This window comes from Rhamphochromis sp. 'chilingali' (genome assembly GCF_963969265.1).
Source record: "Rhamphochromis sp. 'chilingali' genome assembly, chromosome: 9".
NCBI classification, from domain to species: Eukaryota; Metazoa; Chordata; class Actinopteri; order Cichliformes; family Cichlidae; genus Rhamphochromis; species Rhamphochromis sp. 'chilingali'.
In genome coordinates, this window is record NC_137936.1 from 31271358 (window position 1) to 31283502 (window position 12145).

Consider the following 12145-nt stretch of genomic DNA (forward strand, 5'->3'; position numbering starts at 1 on the left):
ACTAAACTAAATCAAATAATATATTAAAAAGTTATAAAATATAACAAAATAGTCTATTCTTGCATAGATCTGCAACTAACACATATTTCAGTAATTGACATAAAGCAATTTGCCCTTGGGAAATTATTAACGTTTTTTCTGATTCTGTGTATTTTGATTAAAGAAATAAACACAAAGACGCATTCAGCCATTCGGTTTGGTTAGCTCTTCCAGCACACGAATGCTGACTTATGCTGTTAAAGAAGAGTTTTCTATTCTTCACTGAAACTCTTCTCTAAGCAGATACAAAGTTATTTATCCAGTAAATTAAAAACTGTTCTGATGCATGGAACCTGGTCTAGGTTGAATGTCTACACTGATGTTTGAGTTGAGGTCAGTCTTGTTTTAAGGCTATAGTTGCAAGATGAGAAGTGGTGGTGAGCTAACCTTGCATAATGTAGAGCATGAGGATACATGAGGAGATGGACATGGAGGTCACCTGGATCCACCACTGGAAGAAGAACGGGAACAGCAGCACTCTGACCAGACCCTTTCGAGTCAGCGCTGTCCATGGACTCTCTGGTTTGGCTTTGCTAAATGTAGATCCTGATGGGATGAAAGGGGTGGTCTGTTAAAACTACATTTACTAAGTGATGGAGCAAGGTTGAAGTAAAGAAGAGATTAAACAGAGGCAAATAAAGCACTGCACATACATATATACAATGCATAGTTTATCTGCTTTGTGCATGAATTGACAAGAAACCTGGAGAAATGTCTCAAACACATTTCAAAACAATTAATGCTCCTTATTCACACTCACCTCTTACTAAATCAACATCAATAAGGTCTGGCTTGATGTGCCCCGTCTTCTTTGGTTTGCTGTCCAAACCCTATATAAATAGTAAGGGCTTCTTACTCAACTTAGAGGTCAAATGCACTAAAAATACACAAACATTTATTCCATTAAAGAGAAAAATGAGTATCTTACATTTAGATCGGCATTCTCAAGAGATTTCTCCCAGATTTGTTGATCATATGCCCCGATCTATAACAAAATATAATTCTTCTAATTATCTTAATTCAAAGAAAACACAAGAGGTGATAATAACAACTAAATGATCAAACAAAACCATGTCCAGTTAAATCTATGGAAAGCTTGTGTGATATAACCACACTTTTGTTTTTATTTAAATCAATTTTTCTAAGGAGTAAGGGAACAAAGAGGTAAAGGAAATGATTTAATAAATTGTGAGATGTAAGGATGTAAATCAGAGCATATGGATTCAAGATTGAATGACTATGAATTAAATTATTACAATTGTAATAACAGCCACTTCAAAATAAATCAGATTAATAGTAACAGTAATTAGGTAGATGTCTATGGTTTAGCAGAGTTTTTAATGTACTAAGTAGTAAACAAGTAAGTAAAGAACCACAAACAAGGCTCATTACATATCTTACGTTATATTACTAGACTTTACTAGTAAAGTATATAGTATAGGTTTGTAACAAGTGATGAGTTTCTAAGACTTTCCTAAATGACACTAACTGTACTGGATGTGTTGCGCTTACCTTTTCTTGGTACCAGGCTATTGTTGCCATTGTTATTAGACAGGGGAACCGGTCAACTCGGATCAGGTCATTTCACGGTAAAGAGAGGAGGAGTGTGGAGAAATCCAGATGTGTTCCCTAATCAGATATGGTGCACGGACACAATGCTGAAGCTTGGAAAAAGCAGAACTTAAACGAGAGGCCCGCAAGGGAAAGCAGAGATAAAATGAACGCGTTTTGGTGTGAAACAAGCACCTGTGTATACACAGGTGCGCTAAGGGTTAGCTAAAAGTAGCCAAAGTAATTATCTGAAATTATTTTTTACCTGGAATTAAACAGCACGGTAGCTTTGGCACAAACTGGAAGAAACCCTTTCTGATCATTACAAACTGCTCGTTAACACTTTCTTGTCATCAGTTTCGGGTCGCTGCACGCTGCAGCGTCTTTTTGTGCAACTGAGCTAACTACTAGCGCCGATTACAGCTTACTTTACCTCTTCCGGTAAGTTTCGACGCGGATAATTTCTGAAAATACTACATTTTAGCAGCTCTTCTGCTTTCACACATACGTCTACTTGTTTATTTAAGCTATTTTACACTTTTTAGCCCATTCTTCCGCTTCCCTTTTCCTGGGTTTGTTGTTTTTCTTAAGTTGGATCCCAATATTCCCTGAGGTTTGTCTATCAGGTGGCCATTTCAGGTTATTCAAAAGAGAAACCCCTTTCAAAGACGTATGCAATTGTCAACATTAAGTAATAAGCATGAACTAAAATTATAGACAAAAACTATGCTACATATATGTCAGTATACGTACTTCAGTGATGAAACGCATACATCTTCAGAGGGCAAGTGCTACCTGAAAGGCTAATCCGTGGAAACAGAATACCCAATACCTCCATAACATTTCGGCCACTGACAGCGCAGCTGCTGTAGGAACGGTAGTATCAATCACGCTCACGTTTAAGCTTGTCCCTTATATAATACCATAGCCGTACTTTAATGCAAAAAGGGTCCCTCTGAATTATTTTTAAATATTTATTTAACTTCTTAATCATCTAAGCTCTACAAGAAACCTTTTTAAAAAATTTCCAAGACATGTTGCAAATCTCAGTATTCCTGGTTTTAGTGAGTAGACTCATTAAAAATTCCTGAAAGAATTTTTCTGTGTAAAAATGCTTCTAGCTCAACTTTTAATTTCTTTTGTATCAATCCAATGATGAGGATAAGGAGGCGAGAAGGAAGAGGGGATTTCTGGCATATATGACTAAAAAGAATGTTCTCTCTCAATTAGCACAAACTATATTACAGGTACATATGATTGTAATTAACATTTAATTAGAATTCAGATGAAAATATTAAGAATACATACAGCTGTACAACACTACTCTTTAGTTCTACTGTTTAAATAATAACTAAATAAGAGTATCCTGAAAATGATAAGGTCTGATAGAACAACTCTGCTGTCTAGCAGGTGAATCAGCAGGCTGTTAAGATAGAGACAGAGTCATTTGTCATTCGAATCTCGAGTGTCCGCTGATGGCTGCTCATGCTCAGCTGTGCACACGATCTTTGCTTTGACCTTTTTGTTTGAGGAAATGATAAAGTAGGGGCTGAGAGAGGCATAACATGAAGAGAAAAACACCCTCATATCAGCCACCACCGGTGACACTTTTGCCACCGTCAGCATGTAGATCCAGATCACATTTTCAATCCCAAAGAAGACCACATAGAGAACTACCAGGGTTAGCACTGCTTTGGCTGCTCTGGTCTCTGCCCCTCCACCCTGAGAGCGATGAATCCCTTTCATTTGGTGGCTGTGGCGGTGGAGCAGCAGCAAGATGTAACAGCTGGAGCCCACCATCAGGGCAACAAATGCAAAATCCCTCCCAGAGATAGCCACCCCGTTAATCACATAGGACAAGTTGTCTCTGAAGTCTACAAGGCAGAAGCCCAGGTCTAGGGTAAAGGCAGAGACAGTGCCATTTCGTGGAGCCATGGAGAATAATGGAGTTGATATGCATATGGCCATATTGAAGAGCCACAGCCCTGCAAAGGTGGGAATAACCAGGGATGGAAGTGAAGGCTTCAGCCTGGACAAGTAAGGCCCAGTAGGGGTGATGGTCACTGCCTGAAACACACTTAGCATGCACGTGATGCAGACTGACAAAGCCCGGCCAATGCGGTAAGCATAGATCACCACCTTACAGCCCGGATCATTCAATAGGGCCTTCAGCCCGAACACCGTCATTGACGGGGGGACACTGCGGGTCAGCAGCAGCAACAGGTTGGTAAAGGCCAGGTGGCACAGAATCATGTCCACAGGAAGGAGCTTCGGTCCAGTGCAAACGATATGTGTGTACGCCAAAAGTACCACAGTGTTTCCTAAAACGCCCATACCTGTTTGCAAGAGGAAGGAGACACCTTTGATGGTCACACACAGATCCATGCCACCAAGACCTGCAGCTGTCGTGATTAACAAAGCAGAAAACCAAAACTGTGATAAATACTATACACATAACCTTAATCTTTCAAGATGACTACACAAGTTTTGATAAAACCAGATAACACCAATTGTGTCACCTGTAGTGAAAATGATGCTCACCTGAAGTTGAAGAGAAAAAGTAAAGTATTTAGTGCTTTAAATGTTGGAGAGCCTTTGTAAGTTCAATATATAATCCTAGATGCCCCTAAGGATCGGCCAAGATATTAGTGCAACAAACTAAATATGACTCATGGTCTCAGAGGACAAGACCCACAAAGGAGACAGCGTCCCCATGGATGTTGATACACTTTTTTGGCTTGCTGTATTGACCACTACATGGCTTATAACAGATCCATGATTAACATGTTCTCAGTGTAATGGGGTAAAAATATCCTTTTTAAAAATACTGCCCAAAAATATAATAATAGTAGTGATGGCAGAATTTTGTATGCGGATTATTTTCTAGCTCAATCTGAGTTTTAACTTACGATCATATTAATCAGAGTTAGAATACTTTATTAATCCCTTAGGAAATTATAAGGTTACTTTGAAATAATGTTAAGAATGCCGAAGAGTCATTTCAACGGGCACAACTTTGGAACGTGGAAATTTGCTTTCTTTCAAAGATTCAAGAGAAGGTCAAGAGATTTTAGTTGTTGGTTGCAGTCTGGGAAAATCAGTTCCTTATGTAAATTCTTAAGTGTTATTTTCCTGCACTTTGAAATATCATAAAGCTATTTCCCTGCAGAGTTTTAAGAAATACGGTTGATTGACCACGTGGAGACAGCCGTGAGTGGTTACTGTTTACGCAAAAGCAGCCTGATGATGCTTTGAATGAGCCATCAAGAGGCCTTTACACGCACAGCTGGTGCTTCAGCGTGCGCTCCTTTTCTCCATCATGTCCTGGGAGCATGTTAAAGACACAGAGAAGCAAAACAATTAGCCATATAACAATGCATGTCTGCACTAATTGGGGGCATAGGGACAACTAGACATTATTCATTTAGCACCGACAACGGAAGTTTGTTATAAGTATCCCCGTTTTCTAACCAGCTAACCTGTAAATGGCAAATGTGTCTTTATAAGGACTCTAACCTGGTCAGCTGCACAAGTTTCTTTTTGTGCTAAAACGGTGTTGTTTGAGAAGCCTGCTTTTCCCTGGGGGTGGAGGTGGGATCGGGGGGGAGCCTTGGAATAGATAATCACTAGATGTGTTATTTGCTTCCCTGTGTGTTTTTGTAACATGTTTAAATGTTCTGAGAGCTAATTAAAATGGCAAGTTCAAGCATGTCCTTCTCAGGGGATTGCAACAGTATGCTTCATTGCGAGTTAAAGATTTCTTTTTTTCTCTTGACAGGAAATATGTTCTCGCTGATGTAATCTGTTTTTAGCATTGCTCCTATTCTCCTATTATAATTTTGTTGTTTGTCAGAACAACAGGTGAATATGAGTGTGTGTGTCAAAAAACTATTCTTGTTATATAATATTATATTCCCTTGAAGCTGCAGACAGCAGAGATTTATTATTGTCCATGCTGTACATACATATTCTATATGTGTAAAAAATGCTTTCAGCTCAAGTGCACAGTTGTGTAGTGGCTTCTAGAAAAGCCCACACAATTGGAACAATCTGGATGGCATGCAAATATCATGCATACCCTGTAATGATGAAATTTATGTTACTAGGACACAAACAGACCCTTGCAGAGAATCGTCATGTGAAATTGATAAAACCCATTGCGGTTTATGTTAATGCATTTTAAAAAAATCAGGTCCATTCTTAGATGTTCAGCTCAGTTTAGTTAAGAGAAATATCACTTTACACTCTTTTGTTCCTTTGTGTGTGCTGATGAGGGCAAAATCTCTGAACTGGCAGAGGGGTTATTCGTTGTATTTCTCACTGCACCTTTTAATCTTTCCAATAGAAAGAAAAATGCACTTTCAGAAGATTTTGACTTAACAGCCTCACAAGGAGATGGGGACAGCTGACCTCCCAGCATTTTACATTTCATTTGTCTTCATCATCTAAAACTCATTCACTCTAAATTCTTCGGGAGCTCACATTAGATTTTTTTTTATTATACATAAACATAGCTGATTTTCATGTAATGTTCAATCAAAAACATAACATGACTGGCTTTTAATTTAATTCCTATTTTCATAAAAGCTGGACTAACACAGAGAGGCACAGAACGTCCGCACTAAATGATACATATCCAGACTCATTAAAAACGTCAACATATAAATATAGAGGGGAACATACTAGACTAGATGAAAATCCTGGAAAACAAGAAATATGAAAAAATTAAACTGTAATTAACAAATCTAAATATTTTGTACATTTGCATGTTCAGTTTTACCCAGTTGGTTTTCAATGACAGAGAAAAAGTATTTCAATTAACAAAACAGAACAAGAATTTTCAAGGAGAAATTGTATCAAACCACCATTAGTGCCAACACATACATTATATTCATAGTGTTCAGAATAAATATTTAATCAGGGTTTCCTGAATGTGGCCACAATATTTCAAGTACTCTATAATTTTCAAAGTAGGACGTGTCTTGTGTTACAGGAATTAAGCTTAATGTTCTCTAGCAGTTCCCCGATGTTAAATCATATTGTCCTTACAGCATCCTCACAGTTTAGGTTAAATTCTATTAAGAGTTTTTATTGCTGTGGATGAATTACACAATCATAAATCATAAATCGGATCACGCTCCAAATGTAAATTGCAGGCGATCTACCATGAAGAGTGAGTCGAATGTCCTTTGTTTCCTCTTCCTCCACTGGAGGACACTGTGGTGTTGATATGCGTCTAACCAACACAGGGAGGGTTTCTGATTTGCAGTGGCTTTAAAAAAAGATTGAAGATATGAAAAATGCAAAAGTATTGTGGAGGGTTTTACACAGAGATCTGCATATAGGTTCAGTAATTAGAAAATTGATTTAATTCTCTCTACTCAGTGAAACAGTGACATGGAGGAATGATTGTAATCTCTTTTTTTTGACAATAAACATGGGACTGATAGATATTGTGCTTTCATTAATGTCATATCTCTCATCCACTGGTAAGCTCTTTGTACGAGGACACACACAGCTTCCACTGTCTTAGCCTGTCTGAAACCCAATACAGGTACAGAAGCAGTCATCTGAATTGATCTCAAGTAATTGGAGGCTGAGGGAAGAGAAGTCAATGGACCATGCAAAACAGATCTTACCTGTCTGCCAGTATAAGAACACAAACACCCTGACTACATCAGGAGAGAAGGATCACAGCGTGACAGGCACAAGGTCCACTTTAGACCTCTTTAGCTTCGACCGTTCTCAGGTAGGAGTTTAACCTTCGAAACGATTTTTTCCTGAAACCATTTAAATGCTAGGCACCATTTGACATTTAGAAGTGCATGACAAATAACATATTGATAATGTGATTTTATTGATTTTCAACTTCCTGTAGGAATGGCATCAGAAGTGTTTGTCCGTGGGATGCTCTTTCTCTTCCTGACCGTTGTGGGAATTCCAAGTAATGCCACTGTAATTGTGGCATTCCTCCTCTTGCTGTACCAGGAGAAGCGACTTTTAGCAGCTGATGCTATTCTCCTGCACCTGGCCTGTGTCAACCTGTTGGTGGTGGTTGTACGTGCTTTGACGGAGACCCTGGCCTCCTTCCGTCTGGCCGACATCTTTGGAGACACAGGCTGTAAATCAGTGATCTTTATCTATAGAGCAACACGTGGCCTCTCAATCTGGCTCACTTTCCTGCTGAGTACCTATCAGTGCTTGAGCATTGCCCCTCCAGGATCAAGCTGGGCTTCTGTTCGTGCCTTGTTAGGTCACTATTTGGCCTTTGTGTTCCTCTTCCTTTGGGTTCTCAATGCCTGCATGACGACAGCAGCCATACTGTTTTCTTTCAGTACCAAGAATGAAACTAGCCCGATAGACAATGGCATTAATGTACAATTCTGCTATTTGAACTTTCCTTCAAAGCTGTCCAGAGATGCCAACGGGGCAATCCAGGTTGGCAGGGATGTTGTGCCCATGGCCCTCATGACACTCGCAAGTCTGATTATCCTGGTATTCCTTTACAAGCACAGCCAGCAGGTGAAGGGACTCCGCAGTAGTGGTGGCGGTGGTGCTGGAAATAGTGGAGCTGAACAACGAGCTGCCAAAGCTGTGGTGGCACTTGTGACCTTGTATGTTGTCTTCTATGGGGCAGATAATGGGCTTTGGGTGTACACCCTCACTGTGAAGAAAACCATGAGTTCCTCACTGATCTCTGACCTGCGTTTATTCTTTGGCTCGCTATATGCAGCACTAAGCCCTCTGGTTATAATTGCATCAAACAGGAAGGTGAACAGCAGGCTGGGGTGTGTAGCACATGAGAAGTCTGCTGTGGAGAAAATCAAAAATCTTTCTAGCATGTGAGGCCTGCTGGGATCAGTTGATCACTGGGCTGAGATTAACCTCAGACAGAATTTTTGAAACTCTGGGTCATGCATCGGTTATTCTGTCTTTGAAATATACTGAGCACACTATTTTCCACAGTTTCCTGATTTTGCTTAAAATTTGGGAATTGCACTGTCTTTTTCCCCCATGTAATGGCTTTGGTAGTTCTTAATTCACAACATGATGCCCTTTTCTTTGTTAAAAAGACCTTTCAGATGTGTTTTAATTCAAATACCTAATAGTTCCTTATTTATTATGTCACTATCAATCAGAACAACCCTGTTACTGAGTACAAGTCTGTACAGATCTCTGCTGATCTGGCACTATGTTCTTTTGTTAGTTTATATTCCCTCTATATTAATTGGGAGGAAGAATTATAGTTGGTTGACATGGGCTCAATGTAGCTGCCTATTTAGCTATAATTAAGGCTTTGAATGTAATCTGGGAAGTGTCCTGTGCTAATGAGCCAGGCTAATTGTCCCACAGAGAATTGTTTAAAACCTTATGGAAAAGACTATATTCTTTGGAGGGAAAAAGCGATGTTTATTAATCAACAATTAGTTACTCCGTTCCGTGCACATGTTATATTGTATGTCTAGGCTTCTTGGGTACAGTTATAAGACTTTAAGGACACAAAAATACATCTTGGCAAAAGCTCAGATGAGCTTGCTGTGAAAGTGGCAATGTGGGAATTTAGGAGTCATTATGTAATTGCTGTCTCAGAGAAGTAAGTGTAAAGAGAGAGAGAGAGACAGGGTGAGGACACAGCAACCTCTGTGAGTGACAGTCAAAAAGACATAAAGTGGGGCTGCCAGCACTCTGTGATCCTGCAATAACTCTAAAGTGCAATCAGTGCAGCGGTATTCAACTACTGTCGCATTGCAGGTATGAATGAGGAGGACAAGTCCTCTTTCAGTGCTTGTGCAGAACTGTTGCTTTCACCATCACATTGCCTTCAAAGGGCATTAAAGGCCATATCTTTTTATCTAAAAAACAAAAAAACAAAGCCCTGTTAAAATTTATTGTAAAAGTTGCAACCATTAAAACCCTTGACAATGTGATTATATGACTTAAGCTTCTCTGAGGATGAAAAATTCCATGTGTCTTACTCTTCAAACCACTGAAATCTGATTAGCACTTTACACAGACTCCGGTGGAATGAAGGATAGAATACATGGATGGTTTCACAAGTGAAGTGAGCACGCTGAAGCCTCCCTTCAGGTGGTGAATCACTGGGGGCGTTGACACCGATTTCAGTGATGTCATTCTTTCTGTTTCTGTCAGGGAAGAAGAGGTTGATTAATTAAAGAGAACAAATACATGAAAGACAGGTTCCATTGGAGTGTATGCTCAAGTTTCCTTCTGTACAGGTTGTGTGAAGGGCGTGCCAGGCGAGGCCTCTCCCTGCACAAGTAAGGACCTGTTTTCGATGTTTTCCATCCTTTTGCAGTCTTTTCAGCTTGATGAATGCAGGGTGCTGATTAACACGTACAGTCCAAACCCACACAATTGTAACCATCTATTACAGCATCTCACAGCCTTCAGCTGAAGCATTTACTCCTAACACTTAATTATTCACTTTACAAAAAAACCTGCCTGTCTATGCACACTTTTCAGTCTGAAGTCTCATTTCACCTGTATGACAAGGCAATGCACTTGCCACCTAGAAAACACAACAAGGCACAACTAATTGATATTTACCCCCCCCCCCCCCCCCCCCCAAAAAAAAAAAGAATTAAAAAAATCTACGAATGCTAACCCTTCTCTTTCCTTGTGTGTAGTTAGGCAAGGTATACGACACAAACCTGTGCAAAGCCACAAACGAAAAAGCTGTCAAGTTTTCCACGGTGGTGGATTTAAATGAAACCAAAGTGTTGCATTAAGTCACGCCAGGTGATCCTCTTCTGCTGTGCCTGATTTCAGTCTGTTTACCTGCACCAGGTACAGGCATATTTGTCCCTGTGTCCACCAATGGAAAAGCAGCAAGAGGGTTAAACCTCCCCCTTTTCTGCCTTGAAGCAAGTCCACACCCCAAAAACAGCTTCTTCTTCTTTTTTTTTTCCTTTTCTTTTACCCGGGAACTAAATGTTAAACCAGAACTGTCCCCTCCCCCACAGAAACGTTTATGAATTACACAAACATCCAAATGTTAATCATAGAAACCACTATGTGCAAAAAGTGGCAAAAAGCACAAATGTATAAGAACCTCCTAATATCAATAGTTTGATAATGATGATCATAAATGAAGTTCATTTGAGAGCACCATCAACCTGCCAACCTCTTTATTAAATCCTGTAACCTTACATGTTATTTTGTGGATTAAAATACATCTTAGTTGGTAATCCCATGAAAATCTTTATCCGAATATAGCAACTGGGGCTTATTACTCTAATGAAAAAGTATCAGTAATAAAATAATCCTTAAAAAGTTATGCTTAAAAAACCTAAATTTTGAAGAAATGACAGACGTAACAAGCTCTTTTCAAGCTTGCTGATGTTGTCTTTGCCTTTCCTTCAAAAGCACATTTTTTCAGCTGTCTTGTTTAGAGAATCTGAGTGAAGCTACTGATGGAGAATGCCACAGAAAACTGTACTTTTATCTAAACTCATTTGGTATTTTTTAAAAATGCAGGGGTGATGGTTTAAAAAAAAACAAAAAAGCCATCTCGGAAGTAGCTTTAATTCAGTGCAGTGTTCACCTGGGGTTCATCTGGGTTCGAATCGCTGAATTATACCTTACCTCAGAATAGCTGACAGGAGGTGACCCGAGTTTAACACAATCTTTATAAAATTTTTTTTACAATCTTAAGTTACAGAGCTAGATGTGTGTGACCCATTTCTTTGCATCCACCCAGTTTAACTGATTCTTTGAGACAGAGCGCACACACCGTCATGTTTCGACTTGTCTGGAATGCTGCATTGCACCTAAGCAAGGAAGTCAAAAGAAGAACATTTAGACAGCTGAGGTAAAAGTTAGCCCTGTTCAGTCTCAGCAAAACGTTTTCATTTTATACTCTTTAACTCCCCTTTTTGTTGCAGAGACTGAAATATGAAATACACGGTTAATATAAACACAAACATGGAGATTGTGGAGTTTCAAAGTTTAAAGTTCTGGCAGTTCTGATTTTATTTACACTGTAGCAGAAACATGTTAGTGAGGGAATAGTTTGCAAATGGAAATTAGGCTTATTTTTTATTTATTTTTTGAGGGTTGGATAAGCAGATTGATGTCATTCTGGTGTTTCGGCACTAAGTATACAGCTCCAGGCACGAGCAGAATATATGGAGAAACACCGAGCTGGCTCATTCTAACCAAAGACAGCAAATAGCACCTTTAAAGCTCACTAATTAAAATGCTATACTTTTGTGTTTGAGCAGCACAAAAGAGCAGTGTAAAAATAAAATAAAGCAAAACAGAAATAAAGGCTTGTTGGTTTGGACAGTATCGGGTGGACTGTTATTCTGTTTCTGGACTGTGCTAATCAATACTCTCTCTCTGCTGGCATTAATAATATTCATGCAAGTCTGAGTAGAGTTAAAAGAAATAGTACACCAAGTCTCTTTTAATTTAGTATTCAGTAGTCTGCTCAAAATAAACAATGTGAAGACAAGAGCTGAATCTGTATGACTGACCAAATTGGCATAATAAATGAAACTACTAGAATACCACAGTACTTAAAGTATAATCT

At 39.2% G+C, this 12145-nt stretch overlaps 3 protein-coding genes across 5 annotated transcripts in view; 1 reads left to right on the plus strand and 2 right to left on the minus strand.

Annotated features, from left to right (window-relative positions):
- Positions 1-2188, minus strand: part of phtf1 (putative homeodomain transcription factor 1) — an 11556-nt gene extending 9368 nt beyond the window's left edge. The window contains exons 1-5 of one of the 3 annotated variants that reach the window (XM_080890810.1): positions 1856-2188; positions 1552-1668; positions 968-1024; positions 800-869; positions 427-585 (exon numbers count right to left, since the gene is read on the minus strand). In XM_080890810.1, the coding sequence (XP_080746936.1) occupies positions 427-585; positions 800-869; positions 968-1024; positions 1552-1581 (316 nt within the window). In that variant the 5' untranslated portion in view covers positions 1582-1668; positions 1856-2188. Of the gene's footprint in view, positions 1-426; positions 586-799; positions 870-967; positions 1025-1551; positions 1720-1855 lie in introns of all 3 variants that reach the window. The other 2 variants (XM_080890808.1, XM_080890809.1) reach the window with 2 other exon arrangements.
- Positions 2189-3033: 845 nt separating this feature from the next.
- On the minus strand, positions 3034-3975 carry ora1 (olfactory receptor class A related 1; the record flags this gene model as incomplete). Its single annotated transcript, XM_080891901.1, has 1 exon — positions 3034-3975. One exon carries the CDS (start codon positions 3973-3975, stop codon positions 3034-3036), a length of 942 nt encoding a protein of 313 aa, XP_080748027.1.
- A 3294-nt stretch (positions 3976-7269) lies between these two features.
- Positions 7270-10105, plus strand: ora2 (olfactory receptor class A related 2). Its single transcript, XM_080891626.1, has 2 exons — positions 7270-7339; positions 7469-10105. Exon 2 carries the CDS (start codon positions 7471-7473, stop codon positions 8434-8436), a length of 966 nt encoding a protein of 321 aa, XP_080747752.1. The 5' UTR covers positions 7270-7339; positions 7469-7470; the 3' UTR covers positions 8437-10105.
- Positions 10106-12145: the final 2040 nt, after the last annotated feature.

Bases quoted from the DNA above. Each gene is read 5' to 3' on its own strand.
- ora2 (XM_080891626.1), top strand. From the start codon at position 7,471: ATGGCATCAGAAGTGTTTGTCCGTGGGATGCTCTTTCTCTTCCTGACC.